This window comes from Eriocheir sinensis, chromosome 44 (genome assembly GCF_024679095.1).
Source record: "Eriocheir sinensis breed Jianghai 21 chromosome 44, ASM2467909v1, whole genome shotgun sequence".
Lineage (NCBI taxonomy): Eukaryota > Metazoa > Arthropoda > Malacostraca > Decapoda > Varunidae > Eriocheir > Eriocheir sinensis.
In genome coordinates this window covers 13,256,607-13,284,210 of record NC_066552.1, presented here as the reverse complement: position 1 = coordinate 13,284,210, position 27,604 = coordinate 13,256,607, and the positions used below count along the sequence as shown (strand labels likewise).

Genomic DNA, 27,604 nt, shown 5'->3' with positions numbered 1-27,604 from the left:
TCTACTAACCTGATTCAACCACAATAAACATCACCCAAATCACAAAAAAATAAATTTAAAAGATAACTGAGATGTTTTTGTAGGCCTATATCACCTGAAAAAAATAAAAACCAGGGGAAATTACGCTATTGAAATACAAAGATGGCGGAGGTGAGGCTTCATAGGGGCGGTCTTGTAGCAAAGCCCATTAAATTGAACCACGACCTAACCTAACCCTCAAAAACATCACACAATCAATACAAAAAACAGATTTGAAAGATAACTTGAATGTTTGTATATACCTAAAGCACTCTAGGAAATAAATAAACAAGATAAATGAAGGTTTTAGAGTACCAAGATGGCGGAGGTAGAGCTTCATGGGCGGTCAGCTGAGGGGGAGGAGACCACTATGGCGGCATTGGAAGAAGGAGGCGGATCACGTTAGTTATCATCGTCCTTCACAGCATCATGGCAGACTTCCGCGAGCCTCCTCCTCTCTTCAACGACGACAGGGAGGACGAGAACGATGACCTCTTCTCCTCGGCGGTCCAGGTAAGGAAATAAGCCCCAAAAAACACCTGAGAAGACCGCCATCACAATCATTTCCTATTAGAATTTCACACATTTTTCCTTTATTTTCGTGTATAATGACGTTTTTTCTCTGCCAGGATGAACCAGCTCGTCCCTGAAGCTTCCCGCGTCTCCCAGCAGCCGCCATATTTATTATTAACACGTTTATCTATATTAATTTACGTATTTTTAAGGAATTATTACCCATTGGAAGTTTGCTATTGTCAGTGTAACGGAGATTAGCATTGAGGCCAAGCGCACCTATACCATCTCCCATTAGCCGCCATATGCATAATTAACCCACTTATCCATATTATCTATATTATTTTGAGGAATTATTGCCCATACGAGTGATTTTTGGGGGTTTTCAAGACATGCTAGTAGACCCAAAAGGCGGTGTTACGGATTTGAGCACTGGGGCCTTGCGCAGATTAACCCCATGTCGTTTTCTATACCCCCATGGCTGTTCCGAGTGGTTACGTCACCTGCGGCAGCCTTGAAATTAGTTACATATACTTTTTACCTGATTAATTGTTGTCTCGTAATATCGGAAATGGCTCTTGCGATCTTGTGTTCTCATTTCTTTATTTGTGTTTCGGTTGCTGAGTTTGTGTTTCGTGAGGTTAGATTAAGTGTCGACGCCCACTTGTCAACTCGATAGGCCTGGTTTTGGTAAAGATTGGCAATTTTACGCAGTGGATTTTATCGCTAATCTCTTTCGTATTGATTTCTGAGAGGTTTGCAGGCTAGTAATAAGGTATATAAGGTTGAATTAAATGTCGACGCCCACTTGTCAACTCGATAGGCCTGGTTTTGGTAAGGTTGGCAATTTTACGCTGTGGGTTTTATCGCTAATCTTTCGTATTGATTTCTGAGAGGTTTGCAGGCTAGTAATAAGGTATATAAGGTTGAATTAAATGTTGACGCCCACCTGTCAACTCGATAGGTCTGGTTTTAGTAAAGATTGGCAATTTTACACAGTGGGTTTTATCGCTAATCTATTTCATATTGATTCCTGAGAGGTTTGCAGGCTAGTAATAAGGTATATAAGGTTGAATTAAATGTCGACGCCCACTTGTTAACTCGATAGGCCTGGTTTTGGTAAAGATTTGGAATTTTACGCTGTGGATTTTATCGCTAATCTCTTTCGTATTGATTCCTGAGAGGTTTGCAGGCTAGTAATAAGGTATATAAGGTTGAATTAAATGTCGACGCCCACCTGTCAACTCGATAGGCCTGGTTTTGGTAAAGATTGGCAATTTTACGCAGTGGATTTTATCGCTAATCTCTTTCGTATTGATTCCTGAGAGGTTTGCAGGCTAGTAATAAGGTATATAAGGTTGAATTAAATGTCGACGCCCACCTGTCAACTCGATAGGCCTGGTTTTGGTAAAGATTTGGAATTTTACGCTGTGGATTTTATCTCTACTCTCTTTCATAATGATTTCCAAGAGGTTTGAAGGCTAGTAGGAAGGTATTTATGTTAAGTTAATAGTCGACGCCCACCTGTTAACTCGATAGGTCTGGTTTCGGTAAAGGTTAGCAATTTTACGCAGTGGATTTTATCTCTACTCTTTCATAATGATTTCCGAGATTATTTGAAGGCTAGTAGGAAGGTATTTAGGTTAAGTTAATAGTCGATGCCCACCTGTTAACTCGATAGGCCTGGTTTTGGTAAAGATTTGGAATTTTACGCTGTGGATTTTATCTCTACTGTCTTTCATAATGATTTCCGAGATGTTTGAAGGCTAGTAGGAAGGTATTTAGGTTAAGTTAATAGTCGACGCCCACCTGTTAACTCGATAGGTCTGGTTTCGGTAAAGGTTAGCAATTTTACGCAGTGGATTTTATCTCTACTCTCTTTCGTATTGATTTCCGAGAGGTTTGCAGACTAGCAGTAAGGTATTTAGGTTAAGTTGATAGTCGACACCCACCTGTCAATTCGATAGGCCTGGTTTCGGTAAAGATCAGCTATATTACGCAGTGGATTTTATCTCTACTGTCTTTCATAATGATTTCCAAGAGGTTTGAAGGCTAGTAGGAAGGTATTTAGGTTAAGTTAATAGTCGACACCCACCTGTTAACTCGATAGGCCTGATTTCGGTAAAGATCTGCAATTTTACGCAGTGGATTTTATTGCTACTCTCTTTCGTGTTGATTTCCGAGAGGTTTGCAGGCTAGTAGTGAAGTATATAAGGTTGTCAATAATCAACACCCACCTGTTAACTCGATAGGTCTGATTACGATAAAGAATGGCAATTTTATGCTGTGGATTTTATCTCTAGACTCTTTCGTATTGATTTCCGAGAGGTTGGATGGCTACTTTGTTTTACCAAGGGAGGCAGGGCAAGGGAAGGAAAAAAAAAAAAGAGAAAGCCTGCTTGACGCTACTCAGAACTAAAAAAAAAAGCATAAGGCCAGAGGAAAAGAACCAATTACTGATAGACAACCAAAATAAACAGTATAGATAAACAACCAAAGTAGCAATAAACAGATACACAACCAAAGTAAATAGACAGACAACCGAAGAAGCAATAGACAGATAGAAGATGATAATGATGATAACTATAATATAACTGATAGTATTATATTGACAAAGAGTTCCTTATCTCATTGTCTCTTCTCACACCTCTCTGCATCCTCCCATTGTTATCACACACACACACACACACACACACACACGCTCACCCAGTACAAAATCCACATATATAATTAATAATGTTGATGCTAAAAACAGTAAAATGAGAGGAACTTCTTATTTCATTCAAGTTAATTATGCTTTTCTTTCTTTTTTAAGTGTGTGAGTAAGCTTTGTGTGTGTGTGTGTGTGTGTGTTGGTCTACATAGGGGTTTAAGGTTATAGAGTTTTTATATATTCATTTCTGCCTTGCTTTTTTTTTTAATTTTTGCATCTTTTTCAGGTTCAACTTCTTCCTTCGCCTCAAAGAAAATAGAAAAAAAAATCGAACTTAGAATTAATTTATTATCGGAACAATTATTGAAACTTCTTATCTAGATTTATTTATTTATTTGTTTATTTATAACTGCATAGATTGAAATTGATATCTAGTTTTTTTTGTTTGTTTGTTTATTAATCTATCAATGCAATGACTTAGATAAATATTTGCATGGTGAAGCAAATCAGCTGTTATTATCATTATTGTTATTATTATTATTATTATTATTATTATTATTGTCATTATTATTATTGTCATTATTGTTATTATTATTATTATTATTATTATTATTATTACTATTATTTTTTTCAGCTCTTTTTATTTCTGAAGGTGACTGATGTTCTGATTTTTATTATTATTATTATTATTATTATTATCATCATTATCATCATTATCATTTCCACCATTACAACTTTTAATTTTTTTACATTTCAGGGTAAAAAACATTGTATAATTTATCTTCATTTACTAATTTAACATTTTTTTCATCATTAAATTTCTTTCTTCACATTTCAGAGTTTATTCATGTCCTTTTACACCTCAATCAACTTATTATCATTATTATTATTATTATTATTATTATTATTATTATTATTATTATTATTATTCCCTTATCTAAGCAGCACAGACCCAGCATCAGAGGCACCAATAGACATCTCTTCTGCACACACTTATTTGTCGCTCTCTATCTATCTATCTATCTATCAGTGTCTTGCATCTCTCGGTAACGATCTCGGAAGTGTGCGGAATGTTTTGGCTTCTCCGTCTCTCTCTCTATCTCTCTCTGTTTACGATATTTTGTAACTTTATATTTGCTACGTAGCTTCCTGCATGTCTTTGTAATATCACTTTGAAATTTCGTGTTTTCAAGTGTATGTGTGGTTACTTCAATACACCTCTTAAGTAATTCTTCTAAGTAATTATTTTTTCATATATTCCCTCGGCTTTTTTTAACATCTGTCTTTTTCTCTCTCTCAATTTCTCTTTTTCTCTCTACATCTCTCTCTCTCTCTTATGATCTTTTTTACTCTTTAATTTTTCATTCTCTCTAATTCTCTCTCTTTTTTTCTCTATCTCTCTTGTGTCTCTCTCTCTCATGTCAACGGTTATTCTTTTTATAATACAGTAATTTATTTTTTTATATGGCAATTCTGATACAATATATTTTTTTGGATGTCATAATTTTCTTGGAGATTTGTTTTAAGTAATTTTCTATACTGTAATTTCTTTTGATACAGCAATTTTGGTATTCAGTTATTTTGATACAGTTTATATTTTCTTCTTTTTTATTTTTATATATATTTCCTTTGTTATTTTTACCATTCCTCTCATTCTCCGCCTCCCAAATCAACTATTTTTCCCGTCTCTAAAGTTCCTCACTTGCCCTGAAATTTCGTATCTATATAAAGGATCAAAACCTCCATGTATATAGTAGTATTAACTGTCATGAGATCAGATCCTATGCAGCAAAAACCTGGCTGACTCAATCCCTCCCTCACTCACTTGCTCTGTCTCGAACTCACTCACTCTCGCACTCACAGGCAGACCACAAGCTAAGACTGTGCCTGGTCTGTCTGTCTGTCTAGCTGTCTGTTTATCTGTCTTAGAGTGAGCCAGAGAGCATGTTGTAGGGCTGGCCTGGTCTGGTGTGGTGTGGTCTGTGTGGTCTGGTCAACCCTTCCAGTCCCTGCCTTACCTGAATCTTACCTTAGTATTTACCTTAACTAACCTACCTTGTCTTACCTCAAGTTGAACCTATCGTAAGCCTTACCCTCATCAGTCCTTACCTTAACTTACCCGAACCTTACCATGGCATACCCAGTCAATCCCTACCCTAACCAAACCTAATCTTACCTAACCTTACCCCAACCTTACCCCCAAACAAACCTAACCTGACCTAGCCTTAGAAAACCAACCCTAACCTAACCTAACCTAACCCAACCAAACTCCTAACCTAACCAAACCTCATCAAACCCAACCTAATCTAACCTAGCCTAGCCTAAGAAAACCAACCCCACCCTAACCTAACCTAACCTATCCTCATTCCTAACCCAACCGTACCCCAAACTTAACCTAACCTAACCAAGCATCACCAAACTTAACCCTACCAGACTCCACCCCAAACCTAACCAAACCAGACCAGACCAGACCAGACCATGCCTCACCCTACCTTACCCCCCTCCCCCCCCACCACCCACCATGCACGCGGTCCGCTGGCTGTAGTAGAGGTAACGGTTTGTCTCCTCGGTCCGTGTTTCCAGTCTCCCGTGAGCGACAAGACCGCCACCCCAGAGGACCAGCGCCCCTCGGAGGACCCCCTCACGCCTCACAATTCCACCGCCTCCCTCACACCCGCCGACACCCCAGACCTCTTTGAGTCCGCACAGGGGCCGATAGCTGAGGGGGGCGGCCCTGACCTCCCTCCCGCCTCTGATGGGGGGGATGACAAGCACCAGGTCAGCACTATGGGCCTCCCCGCTCACCTCTCACCCCGCTCATGTCACCCCACTCATGTCTCTTTCCCTCACTCATTTATCAGCACTCTTTCTCTCCCTAATTTTTCTCTCCTGTCACACGCACTCACTCTCTCGCACACACCTAAGCATGTTTATTTTTTGTCGTTTTTCCTTTTTTTTTTTTCAAACCAGCACTTTATTTATTTTTTTCCCTCACTCATTTACCAGCACTCTTTCTCACTCTCTCGCACCCTAGTTTTTTTTCTCTCTCTCTCTCTCTCTCTCTCTCTCTCTCTCTCTCTCTCTCTCTCTCTCTCATGCTACTTCAGTCTCTCACCCCAACAATGTTTTATTTATTTATTTTTTTCTCCCACTTACAAAAATGGCATCTTTTTTTTAACTTTCTCTCTCTCTCTCTCTCTCTCTCTCTCTCTCTCCAGTCATGTTTCTTATTCACCGAGCACAATATTTTTTTTCTTTTCTCCTCTTTCTCACTAACTCACTCACTCACTTTCACTCACTAACTCACTCACTAACTCACTTACTCACTCACTTTCACTCACTCACTAGCACTGTTTATCCATACCTTTTTCTACCTCTTGCATTCACTCACTCATTCACTCGCCAGCACCGATATCCTTCCCTTATCCTTACCCACACCTCTTCCTCACTATGCTCACCTTACCCAAGGCATACCCACCCTTCCTCACTTTACCCACCAAGGCTTACCCACCCTTCCTTACCCCACCCTAGCTTACCCAAGGCTTTCCCACCCTTTCTAATCCTTCCTAGCTTACCCTAATGCTTCCCTATCCTTCCTTATCCTTCCCAGCTTACCCTACTGCATACCCACCCTTCCCTATCCTTCCTTACCCTTCCCAGCTTACCTCAAGGCTTTCCTACCCTTCAAAGATTACCCTAATGCTTCCCTACCCTTCCCTACTTCCCCAAGGCGTGTTCACCCTACCCTAGCCTACCCCAATACTGTCCCTACCTACCCCAATACTCTCCACCCTTCCTACCCCGCTTACCCTAATGCTTACCTCACCCTTCCTTACCCTAACCTACCACCCACAGGAGGAGGAGAAGGAGGCTCCGTCAGCCCCTGTAGAGGTATTGCTTGATATCCCCGACTCCCCAAGTGCCCCAAGCGACCCTGTGGAGGAAGTGGGGGAAGGGATAGACACCCCCAATCACATCCTCACTCCCGAACCCGCCCCGACCTCCACCCCGACCCCCGATTCTGACCCCGACCCCGCCTTAGTGCATGACCCCGCCCCAGCCTCGTTTCTCGGGGATGGTGACACAATGGAGATCTCGCTGGACGATGGAAAGACTAAGGTTTGAATGGGGTCGTCTTCTGCTGTCCCTGTCTGTCTGTTTCTGTCCCTTTGTTCTGGTCTGTCCCTGTCTGTCTGTTTTGTCCTTGGTTTAATTTTTTTTTTTTTTTTTTTTTTTTTTTTTTTTCTGTGTCTTTCTGTTGACATTTTTTTTTTGGTTCACATTTCTCCTCTTTATCAATCTTCTCTGTCTCCTCTTCTTCCTCTTTTTCTTCCTCCTCCTCCTTCTTCTCTTCTTGCATTCTTCATCTCCTCCTCCTCTTCCTGGTCTGTCTTTCTCAACCTTCCTTCTTCTCTTCCTCCTCTTGTTCTCCCATCCTTATCCTCCTTTGGTGCAGTGGTTAGCACACTCGCCTCACAACCGAGAGAGCCCAGGTTCGATTCCCGGGCGGAGTGGAAAAATTTGGGCGGCTTTTCCGATACCCTACGCCCCTGTCCACCCAGCAGTGAATGGGTACCGGGTATTAAACGGGGGTCGTATCCTGTCTCCTGGGATCTGTTCCCTTCTTCTTTAATTCCTTCCCCTTGTCTCTCTCCAGCATATGACCACAGATGTTGCACCGACTAAACGAAACTTTCCAACTTCCTCCTCCTCCTCTCTGTTTTTATCATACGCTTCTCCATGACCTGACTGACCTCACTTAACCACACTCCAACAGCTCTCCCTAATGCCTCACCCAACACCCCTTCTCTTGACAGCTCTCCCCAATGTCTCCCCTTCTCCTGACAGCTCTCCCCAATACCTTACAAACACCCCTCCTCTTGACAGCTCTCCCCAATGCCTGACCAACAGCCTCTCTTTCTCACATACCCCAAAACCACCTCAATCTCCTTACCCTTGCCCCTGTATTCAGCTCCACATCTTCCAATCCACATATTCCACCTCACCATCCCTCCCTTCCATTCCCCTTCCATCATACTCAGTGCCACAGTCTCGGAAGGGGGGGTGCCATGCGGTGGGCCGAGTGCCTTCCTACGCTGCGCTGGGCTGTCGTTGGTTGCATGTGTGTGTGTTTGGCATGTGGGGGGAAGATATGTGGTGGCTAGTGCATGTATGTGGTATGTGGTGCATGTTGCGCTTCTATGTGGTGGTGGGAATAAGCTTAAATTTGACCTTTGCTTATGATAAATGGTGTATAGATGTAGTTCTAAGCTTAAAATGGTGACTGGGTGTAAGGCTATAGTTTTACCGCATGTTAACTGGTGACTGGGTTAAGCTATATAGAGGAAAGAAATCTTGGTGAGTGGGTGCAAGGCTATAGTTTTACCTTATAGTAGTATCTTGGTCACTGGGTTAAGCTGTATGGGGGAAAGAGATTGTGGTGAGTGGGTGCAAGGCTATAGTTTTACCTTATAGTATCTTGGTCACTGGGTTAAGCTATATGGGGGAAAGAGATCCTGGTGAGTGGGTGCAAGGCTATAGTTTTACTGCATATTATATTGGTCACTGGGTTAAGCTGTATGTGGGAAAGAGATCGTGGTGAGTGGGTGCAAGGCTATAGTTTTACTGCATATTAACTGGTGACTGGGTTAAGCTATGGATGTTCTTAGCTTATCTATTGACTGGGAGAAGCTTGCTAGATGGGTGAATGGATGTATTACTGGCTGGCAGGGGAGAGAGATGGATGACTGACTGGTTTACTAAATGGATGAATAAATGACTGGCTGACTGGGTAGAGAAAGGGATGACTGGATGACTGGTTTATTGGCTTATAAGGTGGATGAAGGGATGACTGGCTGGCTGGATAGATAGATGACTGGTTGACTGATTGACCGACTGACTGGTTGACAGATTGACTGACTGGCTTCTAGAGGGATACAGTTAGCGGTTGTGATATTTTCCGAACTAACTGATCTAACCTAAGCTGAGATAAAAGAGTTGACCTGAGTGTGTGTGTGTGTGTGTGTAAGTTATCATATTATTATTTTTTATAGTTTAACGGCATTCAGATTTTTTGTTTCATCATAATTTTTCCTCATCTCATGCTTAGTTATGGTATAGTATGTTAGTTTCCTTTCATCCGAGTTCATAGTTAGGTTATTTATTTAGTTAGTTATCTAGTTAGTTAATTTCAAGGTGCATTAGTTGAAAGTCTAGTATTGCAGGATTTATTTGATTTTCAGTTTTACAGGAGAATTTAAAAGGAAAAATATATTAGAAGCATCGTTAGTGGTATATACATCATTTCCTTTTTTTTATTTATTTAGTTTTGAGGTGCACTTATCTGAAAATTATTATGACAGGATTTATTTTGAGTTTCCGTTTTACAGCAGAAGAAAAAAATATATATAACAAGCCTCATGGATCGTATACACTTCCTTCCCTCCCTCATACAGTTATAGGACAAGCAGGAAGTATATATATGACAGGATTTATTTTGAGTTTCCGTTTTACAGCAGAAGAAAAAAATATATATAACAAGCCTCATGGATCGTATACACTTCCTTCCCTCCCTCACACAGTTATAGGACAAGCAGGAAGTATATATATGACAGGATTTATTTTGAGTTTCCATTTTACAGCAGAAGAAAAAAATATATATAACAAGCCTCATGGATCGTATACACTCCCCTCCCTCACACAGTTATAGGACAAGCAGGGAAGTATATATGGCAGGATTTATTTTGAGTTTCCGTTTTACAGCAGAGGAAAAAAATATATGCAACAAGTCTCATTGATCGTATACACTTCCTTCCCTCCCTCACACAGTTATAGGACAAGCAGGAAGTATATATGGGAGGATTTATTTTGAGTTTCCGTTTACAGCAGAAGAAAAAAATATATATAACAAACCTCATTGATCGTATACACTTCCTTCCCTCCCTCACACAGTTATAGGACAAGCAGGAAGTATATATATGACAGGATTTATTTTGAGTTTCCGTTTACAGCAGAAGAAAAAAATATATATAACAAGCCTCATGGATCGCACAGTTATAGGACAAGCAGGAAGTATATATATGACAGGATTTATTTTGAGTTTCCGTTTACAGCAGAAGAAAAAAATATATATAACAAGCCTCATGGATCGTATACACTTCCCTCCCTCACATGGTTATAGGACAAGCAGGAAGTATATATGGCAGGATTTATTTTGAGTTTCCGTTTACAGCAGAAGAAAAAAATATATATAACAAGCCTCATAGACGGTATACACTCCCCTCCCTCACACAGTTATAGGACAAGAAGGAAGTATATATGACAGGATTTATTTTGAGTTTCCGTTTTACAGCAGAGGAAAAAAACACAACAAGCCTAATTGATTGTATACACTTCCTTCCCTCACACAGCTATAGGACAAGAAGGAAGTATATTTATAATGTCAAAAGGAAACACTACCAAATTTGACCCATTGCAACACTACACGTCTCGGAAGATCGTTTGTTAATGTTTAAAAGAAATATATGTTTGTATGTCTTAATATTTTTTAGGCTCCACAGAAGTTGCTCTCACACACACACACACACACACACACACACACACACACAGAAAAAAAAAAAAAACATACACAGACCTATTACTCACACACACACACACACACACATATTGTCACACCTCCAAAGTCCTTCATAATAACTGCTACTACTACTACTACTACTACTACTACTACCACCACCCCCAATATTACTACTACTACTACGACTACTACTACCCTATACTCTCCCTCTCTCTCTCTCTCTCTCTGCATCTCTACCCTTCCCTTCCTTTCCTTTCCTTCCTTCTCTGCATCTCTCCCCCTCCTTCCCTTCCTTTCCTTCCCCGCCCCTCCCCACAGACAAAAATCTTCCCTACCCCTCTGCAGGAAGTGCCGCTCGAGGAAGAGGCCGATGAACCTGATATTTTTGACACAATGTCGTCGCCTAAACTGCAGCTGAATCAGGTGAGCGAGAGAGAGAGAGAGAGAGAGAGAGGAGAGATAGATAGAGAGTGAGAGGGAGGGGGAGGGGTAGAAAGAGCGAGAGAGAGGGAGTGAAAAATTATTGTGTTGGGAAAAGTTAAAGGGAAGGGAGAAGATGAAGGAAGGAAGGAAGGGAGGGAGGGAAGGTAAAAGAGAGAGAGAGAGAGAGATTTCTACTAACATAGCTTCATTTAGTGAGAGTTGACTACATCTAAAGTTTGTGAGAGAAAGACCAGCTGTTTGAAATCGCACAAGAGCGTATATATCTGCTATTCCGCCTGCTGGGTTCTGCTTAAAATGTCTGTATTGGGATGTGTTTGTCTGTCTGTGTGAGTGTGGTTTGTCTGTTCTGTCTGTCTGTGTTTTCAAGAGGCTCTGTATATATGTGTGTGTGTGTGTGTGTGTGTGTGTGCTGGGTATGCTTGTTAGTGTGTTAGTACATGGTTAGTTTATTTTAGTGTGTTCATAAGTGAAAGGCAAATAAAAATACTATGTGTATAAACTTGCAAAAATAATCTGAGGTGAAAGAATGGTAAGAAATATATAAAAAATGAAAAAATCTAATGCAAATTCAACTCTGTCACTCGTAAACTTTAAAAAAATTAATATAGAAAAGTTAAAAAGGAAAAAAAAAATCAAATCTACCCCTTTTAATTATCCTCAACTAACCATAATAGATAAAAATATAAAAATAAACTAATGCAAACTCAACTCTGTCACTCGTAAACTTAAAAAAATTAATATAGAAAAGTTAAAAAGGAACTCAAATCAAATCTACCTCTTATAATTATCCACAACTAAGCATAATATATAAAAGATAAAGAAAACTAATGCAAACTCAACTGTCACTCGTAAACTTAAAAAAAATTAATATAGAAAAGTTAAAAAGGAAATCAAATCAAATCTACCTCTAATTATCCTTAACTAACCATATTTACCCCCCACCCCCTCCCCCCCAGGACACCTCAGAGCCCCCCCTGCCACCCTCCAGCATCCTGCCTCCCATGGGCGCCCCCCTCACTCCCCCCGTGGTCCCCGTCACCCCAACCGCCACCCCCAGCCTCACCCCCAACATCACCCCGGCCGCCCCCACCCCGGTCACCCCAGTTGCCATGCCCCGGACGACCCCAGAGCAGCCGCAGGTGGGTTGGTTGAGGTCTCGGTAATATACATGTTTTTTTTGTTTTATTTAGAATGAGAGAGAAAAAAACAATTGCTAGCTGTGTTATGATTTATTTCGCTTATAGATTGTTTATTGCATTTATATTTTTCTTATTTAGCAGCAGATGGGTTGGTTTTAGTCTCCCAGTAATATGTATTTTGTTTTATTTAGTGTTTATTTAATTACTCATTGGTTTTTAGTTATTTATTTTGGTTTATCTCATTTATAGATTGTTTATTGTATCTATATTTCTCTTATTTAGCAGCAGATGGGTTGGTTTCAGTCTCCCAGTAATACGTATTTTGTTTTATTTAGTGTTTATTTAATTACTCATTGGTTTTTAGTTATTTATTTTGGTTTATCTCATTTATAGATTGTTTATTGTATCTATATTTCTCTTATTTAGCAGCAGATGGGTTGGTTTCAGTCTCTCGGTAATATGTATTTTGTTTTATTTAGTGTATGTCGTTTATAGTACATTTATTTACTTATTTGGTGATATTCTACATGTCTTATAATTAATTCCTCTTATGCATGATTTGTAGTATTTGAATTTCCTTATATACGATTTCTGATATTTATATTTCCTTATTTGGCAATGTGTAGCTTCATAGTTTGGTTTATATACCTTATACACGGATTATGGTATTTATATTTTCTTATTTAGCAGTGTGTAGCCATGTACTAGTTTGGTTTATTTCCCTTATAGATATGGATTATGGTATGTATATTTCTTTTCTTTGACAATGTATAAGTATGTCTTTTGATAACATCCACGTAGGGGGCTTCGTGGTGCAGTGGTTAGCACACTCATCTCACAACCGAGAGAGCCCAGGTTCGATTCCTGGGCGGAGTGGAAAAAGTTGGGCGGCTTTTCCGATACTCTACGCCCCTGTCCACCCAGCAGTAAATGGGTACCAGGTATTAATCGGGGGTTGTGTCCCGTCTCCTGGGATCTGTTCCCTTCTCCTATAAATCCTTCCCCTCCTGTCTCTCTCCAACATATGACCACAGATGTTGCGCCCACTAAACTAAACTTTCCAACTGATAACTTCCACTCAGTGATGTGTGTCTGTTAGGGTATCACCACAACATTCTTATTTTTACCCTTGCACCATTTTCAAACCCATTAATTCCATCACCATCACTCCATATCATGCAGCTTAATTTTGATGAGGGGTGGAGATCATGAGCTTAGAAAATACAAGATGGCATTTAGAACTTTACATCATTGCCTTTGAATTATATGTCCGAGGTTTTCGAGGCTTGATTTGGCACCTGGCTTTGAGTGGTGTGGCCCCTCGTTAAGGTACGCCACCTGTCATGCTTCTGCCACCCTTGTTTGTGTGTGTGTGTGTGTGTGTGTGTGTGTGTGTGTGGAGTGTCGGATGAAGCTTTTTGGCACTGCTTGACGCGACTTGCACCCTTTGTGGCACTGTGTCGGAGTGATTTTATTTCTTCCGGTTAAGGAGACTCATTAAGAACATAGCAAAAAAGATAAATATGAAGAAATTAGTCGAAGAAAATATACATAAATGAAAGAATATAAAAGAAATATATCAACCAAAAATAAACGAAAGTGCCCTAAATATGCAGTTCCCTCCCTGTAAATTCCTGCAATATTACACAGAAATTATAAATGAAACAAACAACAACGGCATTCATTTACGTATTTTTTATTTCTATTTTAATCATCACTTATAATAACACTTTCAAAAGAGTGAGAGCGAGACAGTGAGACAGAGACGGAGAGAGAAACAGAGAGATGATAACCCTGTCTAAAGAGTGAGAGCAAGGCAGAGATTGAAATACACAGACAGAGAGACAGAGAGGGCGGAATCAAGCCACTAATTCTACTCTCCACCCAGGCCGAGGGGGACGGCACAGAGGAGTACATCCAGATCACCGTCTCGGACCCTCAGAAGATCGGCGAGGGCATGAGCTCCTACATGGCCTACAAGGTGACCACTAAGACCAACGTATCCTACTTCAGGTGAGCAATAATAGTAGTAGTAGTTGTAGTAGTAGTAGTAGTAGTTCCTCTCGTTCTTCTACTAAACTTCCCATTACTCAATTTAACGTCTGACATCCTCTCACTGCTCTCTTAAACCTCACATTGCTTTTTACTACTCTCTACAAAGCCTCGCCTCCTATGACTCTTCACAAAGGCTCTCGTCTCCTCAGGAAGAAGCACTGGAGCGTCATGCGGAGGTTCAGTGACTTCCTCGGCCTCCACCGCAAGCTGGTTGAGAAGCACCTCCACTCAGGACGCATCATCCCGCCCGCCCCTGAGAAGTCCGCTATCGGAACCACCAAGATTAAGGTAAGGAAGGGAAGAATAAGGAAGGTAGGGGGAAGTTAAGGAAGGGAGGGGAACGCTAAGGAAGGGAAGGGAAGGGGAGGATTAGGAAAGGAAGGGGAAGGATAGGAAGGGAGTGGGAGGATTAGGAAGGGACGGGAAGAGGAAGAGGAAGATTAGGAAGGCAAGGAAGGGAACAGGCTGCTTTGAATAGAGATAAGTAAAGAGGAATAGGACTGGAATAAAGAGGAATAAACAGTACTAGTTTGGAGTAGGCACAGAAAGGATGAATTGCTCTCTCACACTCTCCCTCTCTCTCTCCCTCCAACAGCTGGGCAGTGACAAGAACGCAGACCCAGGCTCGGCGGAGTTCATAGAGAGGCGCCGCGCTTCCCTGGAACGGTACATGAACAGGACCGGCGCCCACCCCACACTGCGAGCTGATCCTGACTTCCGGGAATTTATCGAGCTGGGTGAGTGGCTGCTTTCGGGGCCTGGGCTGGGTGATATGTGTGTAACTATTGCAAAACTCAAGAAAGGAGGAGGTCACTCACAACATCGTAGATTCCTAAAAGTTACATTCATGGAAGAGCGATAAGGTCACTTGTAAGATCGTAGATTCCTAAAAGTTTCGTTCATGGAAAAGCAATAAGGTCACTTGTTAGATCGTAGATTCCTAAAAGTTACATTCATGGAAAAGCGATAAGGTCACTTGTAAGATCGTAGATTCCTAAAAGTTACATTCATGGAAAAGCGATAAGGTCACTTGTAAGATCGTAGATTCCTAAAAGTTTCGTTCATGAAAAAGCGATAAGGTCACTTGTAAGATCGTAGATTCCTAAAAGTTACATTCATGGAAAAGCGATAAGGTCACTTGTAAGATTGTAGATTCCTAAAAGTTACATTCATGGAAAAGCGATAAGGTCACTTGTAAGATTGTAGATTCCTTAAAGTTACATTCATGGAAAAGCGATAAGGTCACTTGTAAGATCGTAGATTCCTAAAAGTTACGTTCACGGAAAAGCGATCGTAAAATAAAGAGGAGGAGGAGACCTGGGTTAACCATGGCATCTTAGGCCTGAGCTTTGGGACCAGCATTAGCCGCAATCACTGTCAACCACTTTCTCTAGGGTTCAGTATGCATTTTCTTCATAGTTACAGAATTAGAACGTAATTTGGCGGTTTCTCCCTCGGAAAGTTTGACAAGGCAGCGGAGTTGTCGTAATCATCAGCGCTGTGTTCCTTTCAGATGCTGAGTTGCCGCGCGCCACCCAGACCTCGGCGCTGAGCAGTGCTGGGGTGCTGCGTCTCTTCAATAGGGTCGGAGAGACTGTGAACAAGATGACCTTCAAGATGGACGAGAGCGACCAGGTGAGTGTCGGTCGGAGCTCTGGGGTCATGAGGTCATCTGTTTTCTTTTCCTTTTTCTCTTTATTTTTTGTTATTTTATTTTTGTCATTTCTTTTTTTATTGATTTCCTGTGATTTTTTTTATTATTTTTTTATTTATATTTTCCCCTTCACAGTGTATGAGAGAGAGAGACTAGGTGTGTGTGTGTGTGTGTGTGTGTGTTTTCTCCTTTTTAACATTCTCATTTTTCTTTTCCTCATTTCTAATCACTTGCTTTGCTTCATATATATTTTTTTTATTTCCTTTCCTCCCTCATTCTTATCTTCCTCTAATCAAACAAGTTAGCCCTGTAGGTTTTCTGTAATATATGTCTTCTACAGCTTTAATTTTTTTAGTTTAGTCTATCATTGTTTTCGTTCCTGCTTTGCCATTTTCATTGATTATTTTCTTTGTTTGTTCTTCCCATAATCATCTGTCACTCCCTTCAATCCCTCTTTGTTTTCTACAGCTTTAATTTTTTTAGTTTAGTCTGTCATAATTTTCGTTCCTGCTTTGCCATTTTCTTTCATTATTTTCTTGGTTCGTTCTCTCCATAATCATCTGTCACTCCCTTCAATCCCTCTTCGTCTTCTTCAGCTTTAATTTTTTAGTTTAGTCTGTCATAATTTTCATTCCTGCTTTGCCATTTTCTACGTACCTGAATCTTCTCGGGTTTGACTACGGCTTATCTTAACACACCTAACCTTACATTCATTGCTATATACATAAGCCCTTTTATTTCTCCTCTGTACACTGTCTTGTTTATTTATTTCCGCATATATTTATAGTTCCACAAACAGACGAGTGTGCAAACTATTGACTCTTTATCGGCTAAGGTTTCTTAAGGTAATGTGTTCCCTGTGTTGGCGTGTGTTAAGTTGCTCTTTTCTCTGCCTTTCTCACATGCTTCCAGGCGGAGGGACAGGTAAAGTGTGTGTGTGTGTGCGTGTGTGTAAGAGTGTATAAGTATTTACCTAGTTGTGTTTACCTATGTGTGTAAGTGTGTGTGTGTGTGTTGAAATTCGTAAGTCCAGAGATTCTTTATCTTTACTAATCTATCACTGAGTTTTGGGATTATCAGAGAAGGTAAAACAGTAACATATAACCATCAATAAGTGTGTGTGTGTGTGTGTGTGTGTGTGTTAAAATATCTTAGCGCAGAGGTTCTCCAACTTGACAAATCCATCACAGTTAAACAAAAATTAACCTGCAAAAAGTATATATTAGTCTTTTCCCTATTTTCCTCTCATTATTATTTTCCTTGTTCCTCCTCCACCCTGATCCAAACAAAAAAACAGACCTGCAAAAAGAATATATTAGTCTTTTCCGTATTTTCTTCTCATTATTTTCTCTCCTTGTTCTTCCTTCACCCTGATCCAAACAAAAAACAGACCTGCAAAAAGAATATATTAGTCTTTTCCATATTTTCTTCTCATTATTTTCTCTCCTTATTCTCCCTCAACCCCAATCCTCCAGTGGTTCGAGGAGAAGACGCAGCAGATCGAGAGCCTGGACGCGCAGCTGCGGAAGTTACACGCTGCCATGGAGGGCCTGGTCAGCTACAGAAGGGAGTTGGCAATTAGCACGGCCTCATTCGCCAAGGCCACCGCCGTGCTGAGTAGCGTGGAGGAGCATTCGTCACTCAGCCGCGCCCTCCACCAGCTGTCCGAGTCCACCGAGAGAACGCACACCATCCACCACGCTCAGGTAATGTGGTTAGGCTTTCCTTTGTTGGTCGTTCCTCCCTTCGTATCATTCTTTTAGTTGTTCCATTATTCCTTCCGTTTTTCAACCCTCATAAAATAATTGCTTAAGTCATTTACAGCAATTTCCAGGTTTTTGTTAACATTGATTTTTCTTCATGTGACGCCCATTTTTACAAAGTTGCCTTCATTATTCAGGGTTTGAGTGTTCTAGAGTCGGCCTTTTCATTTCTACATAAATCTTAAGCCAAATGAGATAATGACGGTTCTTTTATGATTTCCTGAGGAGTAGAAAATAATGACTTAGGTGGTTTGTTTACGAAGGTGACGATATATATTTTTTTTCCTCCCAGGCGGATGCTGACTTCTACGTGCTGAGTGAGAACACCAAAGACTACATCCACCTCATCCAGTCAGTCAAGGTGAGTGAGTGTTGGGGAATACACATGAAAAACATCCACTTCACATCCACATCCACAAAGCAAATCCAACCATTCCAAACCTACACCCAGCTCCTAACCACACCTAACCTCACCACACCCAACTTAACCTCACCTAACTTTAACCTAACCTAACCTCACCTAACTTAACCTAACCTAACTATCTCAATGTTCCCTACCCCCACAGGATGTTTTCCACGAGCGCGTCAAGACCTTCCAGACCTGGCAGCACGCACAGATCACCCTGGCCAAGAAGCGTGAAGCCAAGGCCAAGGCGGAGCTGGCCGGGCGCATGGACAAAGTGCAGCAGGCGCAGGAGGAGGTGGCAGAGGTGAGGAGGCATTGATGACCTGTTGTAACTCCTAAGGCACCATTTAACCCGTCCGCTGTGATTGACGTGGATTTTTCCTTCACTGGTAGCTCAGTAAAATACACTCCCAGGTCTTTCTCTGCCTCTGTGGTGGATAGTGGAGTGTGTCCTATGTGGTATTGGTGTGCTGGATATCCCTTCACTGGTAGTCTGGTAACATATAGTCCCTGGTGTTTCTCTGCCTCTGTGGTGGATAGTGGAGTGTGTCCCATGTGGTATTGGTGTGCTGGATATCCCTTCACTGGTAGCCTGGTAACATACACTCCCAGGTCTTTCTCTGCCTCTGTGGTGGATAGTGGAGTGTTTCCCATGTGGTATTAGTGTGCTGGATATCCCTTCTCTGGTAGTCTGGTAACATACACTCCCAGGTCTTTCTCTGCCTCTGTAGTGGATAGTGGAGTTTTACATGTGGTATTGGTGTGCTGGATATCCCTTCACTGGTAGCCTGTTAACATATAGTCCCCAGTCTACTGCATTAATAATTTATCATTGTTACCTTATCATTTTCATTCTAATTCATGGTGTTGCAGTGTTTATATGAGCCTACAATACCAGTTCAAACACTCATCCTTTCCTCCTTCCTGGTCCACAGTGGGAGGGCAAGGTGGAGCGCAGCCAGGAGGAGTTTGAGCGCATCTCCCGCGCCATCAAGAAGGAGATGGAGCAGTTTGATGTGATGCGCCTCAAGGACTTCAGGGACATGGTGGTCAAGTACCTGGAGGACCTTATGACCTCACAGCAGCAGGTTAGTTCAGCAGAGACCTGACTGTGGGGTTACTCTTCCTCAGGTCATGTATGGAATTGTGCTTGTTGGTTCTGGTACTGATGGGAGGGTCAGGGATGTAATTTTTGGCTACTGGGGAATACTTTTTACTTTACTTAGACTTACTTTACATTTACTTACTATTTTTATTCAAAGACCTAACGTTACTAAACCCACCTAATATAATGACCTCACCTCACGACCTCACTCCCCTAACCTAACCTAACCTTACTCTACCCACCTAACATAATGATCTCACTGCAACCTCACTTCCCTAACCTAACCTAACCTTACTCTACCCACCTAACATAATGACCTCACCTCACAACCTCACTCCCCTAACCTTACTAAACCCACCTAACATAATGACCTCACCTCACAACCTCACTCCCCTAACGTTACTAAACCCACCTAATATAATGACCTCACCTCACAACCTCACTCCCCTAACGTTACTAAACCCACCTAATATAATGACCTCACCTCACGACCTCACTTCCCTAACCTAACCTAACCTAACTATACCCTCCAAATATAATGACTTCACTTCATGACCTCACTCCCCTAACCTGACCTAACCTTACTATACCCACCAAATATAATAACATAACATAGGAATGACATGTATAGCAATGACCTGTCCGATAGCATTGACCTGTCCTCAATTTGCCGTTTTAACCTTACTATACCTACTTAACATATGACCTCACCTCACGACTTCACTCGCCTAACCTAACCTTACTATACCTACCTAACCTAACCTCATCTCCCCTAACCTAACCTAACCTAACCTCATCTCCCCTCCCTTAACCTAGCCTAAAACCCACAGTTCCCATTCTCACTCCTGTTTTTTCTCCCCCAGATCATCAAGGTGTGGGAGACATTCATTCCCGAGGCCAAAGCCATCTCTTAAGACAACGCCAGGTGTGCCAAGAGCAGGGGAGAGCGACAGGTGTGTGCATGTGTCAGCTGCTCCCCCAGTCCATTCTCAGCCTCGGGGGTCAGGGGTGAGGCAGTGAGGGGGTGAGACGAGGGGGTAGACTCTCCTTCCTCACCCCACCTTTGACCTCCCCCCAAGTGACCCAGGGTTCGGCTGTGACAGAGGCCGCTGCGATCATTCCTAATTCAGCCTCTCGCCGGGTTGACCAGTCTCCGATGTGTCCGAGGGTGGAGTTATCGTCCTGCATTCCCTCTGTGTTACTCTGGGGTGTGTCTGCTGGTCCGCACACGCTCACTCCAGTCACTCGCATGCCAGGGAAAAACGGCTCTCGGAAAATTGAAGTTGAGAATCGTAAAAATTAAATGTGTTGAGAATTTGATTGTTTTAGGGGAAAGAGAGCTCAGAAAATTAGATCAAGAATTAGCTTAGTTTCCCATATCATTGGCTGTGTTTTCCCTGGTGTGCATACTAAAGGAAAGCTAAAGGAAACAGCTCTTAGAAAATTACGACAAGAACTGTAACAATTATTTAATGCTGGAGGTTGGTCTATCAAATTCTCGATCATTATAATATTTCAGTCTTTTTAGCTTAGTTTCCCATATCATTGGCTGCGTTTTCCCTGGTGTGCGTACTAATTGAAAGTTAAAGGAAACAGCTCTTAGAAAATTACAACAAGAACTGTAAGAATTGACTAATATGGTTGATCTATCTAATTCTCAATCATTATAATATTTTCAGTTTTTTTAGCTTAGTTTCCCGTATCATTGGCTGCGTTTTCCCTGGTGTGCGTACTAATTGAAAGTTAAAGGAAACAGCTCTTAGAAAATTACAACAAGAACTGTAAGAATTGACTAATATGGTTGATCTATCTAATTCTCAATCATTATAATATTTTCAGTTTTTTTAGCTTAGTTTCCCGTATCATTGGCTGCGTTTTCCCTGGTGTGCATACTAATTGAAAGTTAAAGGAAACAGCTCTTAGAAAATTACAACAAGAACTGTAAGAATTGACTAATATGGTTGATCTATCTAATTCTCAATCATTATAATATTTTCAGTTTTTTTAGCTTAGTTTCCCGTATCATTGGCTGTGTTTTCCCTGGTGTGCATACTAATTGAAAGTTAAAGGAAACAGCTCTTAGAAAATTACAACAAGAACTGTAAGAATTGACTAATATGGTTGATCTATCTAATTCTCAATCATTATAATATTTCAGTTTTTTTAGCTTAGTTTCCCGTATCATTGGCTGCATTTTCCCTGGTGTGCGTACTAATTGAAAGTTAAAGGAAACAGCTCTTAGAAAATTACAACAAGAACTGCAAGAATTGACTAATATGGATTTTGATCTATCTAATTCTCGATCATTATAATATTTCCATTTTTTTAGCTTAGTTTCCCGTATCATTGGCTGTGTTTTCCCTGGTGTGCGTACAAAAGGAAAGTTAGAGGAAACAGCTCTTAGAAAATTACAACAAGAACTGTAAGAATTGACTAATATGGTTGATCTATTTAATTCTCAATCATAATATTTTCAGTTTTTTTTAGCTTAGTTTCCCGTATCATTGGCTGCGTTTTCCCTGGTGTGCGTACTAATTGAAAGTTAAAGGAAACAGCTCTTAGAAAATTACAACAAGAACTGTAACAATTATTTAATGCTGGAGGTTGGTCTATCAAATTCTCGATCATTATAATATTTCAGTCTTTTTAGCTTAGTTTCCCATATCATTGGCTGTGTTTTCCCTGGTGTGCGTACTAGTTGAAAGTTAAAGGAAACAGCTCTTAGAAAATTACAACAAGAACTGTAAGAATTGACTAATATGGATTTTGATCTATCTAATTCTCAATCATTATAATATTTCCATTTTTTTAGCTTAGTTTCCCGTATCATTGGCTGCGTTTTCCCTGGTGTGCGTACTAATTGAAAGTTAAAGGAAACAGCTCTTAGAAAATTACAACAAGAACTGTAAGAATTGACTAATATGGATTTTGATCTATCTAATTCTCGATCATTATATTATTTCCATTTTTTTAGCTTAGTTTCCCATATCATTGGCTGTGTTTTCCCTGGTGTGCATACTAATTGAAAGTTAAAGGAAACTATAAAATTACAACAAGAACTGTAAGAATTGACTAACATGGTTGATCTATCTAATTCTCAATCATTATAATATTTTCAGTTTTTTTAGCTTAGTTTCCCATATCATTGGCTGTGTTTTCCCTGGTGTGCGTACTAATTGGAGTGCGTCGTGTGTGTGTGCTGGCGGACACATGCCCCCGCGTTGCCGCCACAGAACTTGTCATTTTCTCTGTCAAAGGTCGTTAGTTAATCACCTTCGCTTTGTTTATATGAGGCTAGTTAACAGATTGGATCACTTTATCTATCTAATCTATCATTTAATTGCCTTGGTATCATTATTATAAGGGTATTTTCCTGTCTTCCTATATTCTCTGAGGCCTTGGGACCCTGATGTGTTAAAGGATATCTGTCTGTCTGTCTATCACTTAATTGCCTCGGTATCATTTATATAAGACTAATTTACCCTTCAGAGTATTTTCCTATCAAAGACGAAGGGAAAACAACCTCACCCGATCACCAGCGCGGATGAAGGGACTCAAGTTCTGTGGCGGCAACCTTCAGATGCTGTTGTTATTATCATTATGACCATTATCAATTACTATGTTAAAGTTTTATATACCACTAGTGTAATTCCGATCATATCCTGTAGGCTAGTGTTTGTATATTTTGGTGCACTCTGTAGCGTCTTTCGGGGGTGGAGGAGAGGGTGCTTTTTTCTTCCCCCGAGCCGGTGTGTCGAGAGGAGCCGTTGGGGTGGCTGGGTGGTGCCTTTGCCTGGCCTGCACCTCTGTACTAGCACCAGTGTAGGCCAATGTGTATGAGGTGTCTGGAACCATGGGGGCGGCATATTCTTCCTCTTCTTGTATAGATTTCTGGTGGCTTTGTGTCGATTCTAATCAGTCCTTTAACTTTGATCAACTGACGTCCTTTCTTCCTAGCCTCCTCCTCCTGCTTCTATGGACCTCTGATGCTTTATATCATTTCTATTTCGTCTTGACACCTCGATCTTCTTCCTTCCTTTGTTTCCTTTGTTATGGTTTTGAGTCATGGGTTCTCATAATGGCGTATCCCCTATCGAATGGTTCAGGTAGCCAAGGGAAAGTGGACCATCTAGAGGGTGTACGGAAGGATCAAAATACGAAGCAATACGGAGCTGGATAACGTCAAGCCTAATCACCCCTTTGGTTCGAGACGCCTCCTATCTTCTGTTTCTTTATTAATTTGTACATCTCGGTGATTTTTTGAGGAAGTTTTGTCGAGGGAAGAAAGAAGGGAAGGAATTGGTTTGGCTTCATGTGGATGCCCCTTTGGTTCAAGACGCCTCCTGGCTTTGTTTCCTTACCATTTCGATGATTTTTTGTGGAGGTTATGTCGCTGAAAGACTTGATTTAAGGCCAAAGAAATTAAGGGACTGGTTAAGTTAGGTTAAACATGGCTGACCCTTTGGTTCAAGACGCCTCCTGGCTTTGTTTCCTTACAATTTTGTCTATGTCGATGATTCTTTGTGGAGGTTATGTCGCTGAAAGACTTGAGTTATGGCCAAAGAAATTAAGGGACTGGTTAAGTTAGGTTAGACATGGCTGACCCTTTGGTTCAAGATGCCTTCCAGCCTTATTTCCTTACAATTTTGTCCATGATGGTGATTTTTTTTAGGTTTCGCCGAGGGAAATCTTTAGTTAAGGCCAAAGAGTTTAAGGGATTGGTTAGGTTACGGAGGGCAGGCGATTGCTGGCCTCCGAGGAAGATTATTCGAAACACAACATTGATATCAGACGTTGGGTTCCCCGCTCACTCACCCCCATCCTCCCCATCCCCTATACCCCCACAAGACCATGGTTAGGGTGTGTGTGTGAGTCAGGGCCAGAGAGGTTATTATCAGAGGCGGCGAGGAAGGATTTTCACACTTTCGTCCCTTTCGCTTCGTTCCGTCAGTCAGTCACGTTGTTGCTTTGTCCCGAGAAGGGTTTGATTCTCTCCGAACTAGATCTGGATTTGATTGTTTACTCACTTAGTATTTAATTAGAGGGAGAATAATATCACTTGGTTTACATTGATGTGACTTTGGGGGTATTCTTAGATTCTTTCGGCACTCATGTCAGCTACTTCCATGGGACAAAAAGGGTGTTAAACGCAGTCTCGTGAGTGTTTCTTTATGTTCATGGTCTAGTGGCATTGTCAAACTACCACCAGGGTCATAAAACTACCCCTGGCAATGTCCAAATTCCTTCTAATGAGTGTTTCTTTATGTTCATGGTCTAGAGGCATTGTCAAACTACCACCGGGGTCATAAAACTACCCCTGGCAATACCCAAATTCGTTCTAATGAGTGTTTCTTTATGTTCATGGTCTAGAGGCATTGTCAAACTACCACCAGGGTCATAAAACTACCCCTGGCAATGCCCAAATTTGTTCTAATAAGTGTTTCTTTGCATTCATGGTCTAGAGGCATTGTTAAACTACCACCAGGGTCACAAAACTACCCCTGGCAATGCCCACAACCCCTCTGAAACCCTTGGTAAATGTACATGCATAGGGTGCAGTGAGCCTTGTGAAAATTTTGAACATTCTATTCTATCTTGTCCTCTATACAGTGACATAAGAAAGTCAAGCTCTGTTCCATACAAAGAAAATTGGAGCTCTGAACTGTATTTTGGAGACCTCATTGACAAAGAAGTGAAATTGGTTCTGTACTAGTTATGGAAAAAAGGAATAGACATGAGTGAGGGAATTGGTTAGGTTAGGAAGGCTGTTGTAAGGGCTATCTCCCTGACCCTGAACTTAACTAAACTGAACAAGCTTGGGGTGCCGGAAGGTCTTAGAATACATCCCTTTTCCGAGGAGTGTAAAAAACAATATTCTGTCGTCAGCTCCGTAAAAGAATATCCGTTTCTGAGCTGTCCTTCATTCGGAGACGTTGCCGTTGAGGATGTGTGTTAAGAGGTTTTATTTAGGTATTAGCGAGTTATCATAGTTATGTTTCCATTACGTATAGTCTGCCCCGGCCACTTCGATGAAACAGCTGCGACGTGAGACTGGCAGCTTCATAATATTGGTTATTTTGGGGTAAAATTTGAAGTGCTCTCTAGACGTATAGTTGCCCACTGATGACTGATTGACTGAATGACTGACTGACTGATTGACTGACTAAATACCCGACTAACTGGATGACTAACTGACTGGATGAAAATGACTGAAAAAGAAGTGATATATTCCTACTTCACACTGTTACAATTAAAACATAAAAATAATAATAATAAACTTAGAGTTGCTGGCATAGACTGAACACTGTCCCATCCGAGTGGCCGGGATCAGGAAAAAATATTGTTTCCAAAGGCTTGTGGAGGGAGAAGGAGGAGGAGGAGGAGAAGGAGGAGGAAAGTGCATCAAAGGATCATCGCCAGAAAGTGCTGGTTTGTGATTATCTACGTTAGTCTGTGCTGTTGAGTCTAAGAATTGTACGAAAAAAGTTTGCTCGGTAAGGCTTTTTTTTGTTTCCGCTCACCTATCAGATTGTTTTTTGAGCGTTTTGAAGTCAGTGCACTAGGGTCTAAGATTGCTAAAATAAATATAAAAATGAATGATGTTGTTTGAGTTACATATACCCTTGAAATGAGGCTTACGGGTGACGGTGGAAAATTATAATAGGGGAGCTAGGTCAGTTTCAGATGCATCCATACATACATACATACTATACATTTATACATTTGAAGTTTTTATACATTATCAGAAACCAGGGAAGCATATATGGTACCCTTGATCCCCTTTTCCTACTGATGATATAATTTACGACACTAGAAACGTCACACACACACACACACACACACACATCTCCTTCTCTCTCTCTCTCTCTCTCTCTCTCTCTCACATCCTTCCCTTTTCTCCTTCCTCTTCCTCCTTTCCTCCTTCTCATGCTTAGAACACACACACACACACACACACACACACTTCTCTCTCTCTCTCTCTCTCTCTCTCTCTCTCATCCTTCCCTTTTCTCCTTCCTCTTCCTCCTTTCCACACACACACACACACACATTTTCTTTTTCCTTCATTTCTCCCTTCTCTCCCTCATTCTTCTTTTTCTCCCTTCCTCTAACTCCTTTTCTCCTGCTCTTTACAACACACACACACACACACACACACACACGTAAAGGAAATGTGATAAGATAGGGGACTTGCGTAACAGTATTGGGACATCGCATGTGACTGCAATGTTGTCCTATCGTTTCGTTCGGCGGCTGCAATATTTAAACTAAGTTACAAATCAATGCACTACTACTACTACTACTACTACTACTACTACTACTGCAACTACTATACTTGCAACAATAAACAATCAATCAATCGATCTCCTTATCTTCCTTTCTCCCTTCTCCTTTGTTCTTTTACTTGCAACAATAAACTATCAATCAATCAATCGATCTCCTTATCTTCCTTTCTCCCTTCTCCTTTGTTCTTTTACTTGCAACATAAACTATAAATCAATCAATCAATCTCTTCCTATTTCCTGATTTCCTTTTCTTTGTTTCATATGTTAACTTATTTTCTTTATTATTTCCTTCCCTTTCTTTCCTTCCTTTCCTCCCATGATCTCTACCATTCTTTACTACTACTACTACTACAACTACTACTACTACTACTACTACTACTACTCGGGCTCGTACCTCAAGTATATAGTCCCCCCCTCTCTCCCTTCCCCCAACCCCCCCTGCACACCTGACTAGCTAGCTAAACAGGTGAATGCTTCTTATTCTACTACTACTACTACTACTACTACTACTACTACTACTACTCAGGCGCGTACCTCAAGTATAGTCACCTGTGTGAGCTACGCTAATGAGTTCACAGGTATACGCCCCCCCCTCTCCCCCCCCCCTTCGCGCACCTGTCTAACTGTAACTACGCTCGCTGTACAGGTGAATGCGGCTTTTTCTTAGGTCTTGCATGCGGCCAGGTGTGATATATTAGTTATTTTCATTATTTTTTTTCTTATAGTGACGAAGGAGTTACGCTAATGAGTTCACAGGTAAACTCCCCCTCCCCCCTGAACACCTGTCTAACTGTTAACTACGGGTAAACAGGTGAATGCGGCCCTTCCATTGTAATATATTAGTTCTTATTATTTTTTTCTTCTTATAGTGACGGAAGAGTTACGCTAATGAGTTCACAGGTATACTCCCCCCTCCCCCTGAACACCTGTCTAACTGTTAACTACGGGTAAACAGGTGAATGCGGCCCTTCCATTGTAATATATTAGTTCTT

General features: G+C 41.1%; 1 protein-coding gene and 1 long non-coding RNA gene across 31 annotated transcripts; both read left to right on the top strand.

Moving 5' to 3' along the window:
- Window positions 1-363: 363 nt before the first annotated feature.
- LOC126980552 (sorting nexin-2-like) lies at window positions 364-25,919 on the top strand. Of its 30 annotated transcripts, none has more exons than XM_050830607.1 (17): window positions 364-531; window positions 5,768-5,962; window positions 7,040-7,303; window positions 11,106-11,183; window positions 12,161-12,343; window positions 14,232-14,356; window positions 14,548-14,686; window positions 14,994-15,135; window positions 15,912-16,033; window positions 17,528-17,758; window positions 18,108-18,176; window positions 18,382-18,525; window positions 19,157-19,309; window positions 20,190-21,004; window positions 21,326-21,483; window positions 21,804-21,867; window positions 22,509-25,919. In XM_050830607.1, exons 1-14 carry the CDS (start codon window positions 448-450, stop codon window positions 20,238-20,240), a joined length of 1,980 nt encoding a protein of 659 aa, XP_050686564.1. In that variant the 5' UTR covers window positions 364-447; the 3' UTR covers window positions 20,241-21,004; window positions 21,326-21,483; window positions 21,804-21,867; window positions 22,509-25,919. The 30 variants fall into 30 exon arrangements, with proteins under 30 accessions (XP_050686564.1, XP_050686559.1, XP_050686565.1 ...); XM_050830602.1 differs by having other exon boundaries at window positions 20,190-21,164; XM_050830608.1 differs by lacking the exon at window positions 21,326-21,483.
- On the top strand, window positions 542-3,681 carry LOC126980554 (uncharacterized). Its single transcript, XR_007733339.1, has 3 exons — window positions 542-1,315; window positions 1,457-2,431; window positions 2,718-3,681. It is a non-coding gene; the product is annotated as an uncharacterized LOC126980554 (long non-coding RNA).
- Window positions 25,920-27,604: the final 1,685 nt, after the last annotated feature.

Bases quoted from the DNA above. Each gene is read 5' to 3' on its own strand.
- LOC126980552 (XM_050830601.1), top strand. From the start codon at position 448: ATGGCAGACTTCCGCGAGCCTCCTCCTCTCTTCAACGACGACAGGGAG. The intron at 12,344-14,231 runs GTGGGTTGGTTG...CTCTCCACCCAG, and splicing joins CGACCCCAGAGCAGCCGCAG to GCCGAGGGGGACGGCACAGA. The intron at 18,177-18,381 runs GTGAGTGAGTGT...CTACCCCCACAG, and splicing joins ACCTCATCCAGTCAGTCAAG to GATGTTTTCCACGAGCGCGT.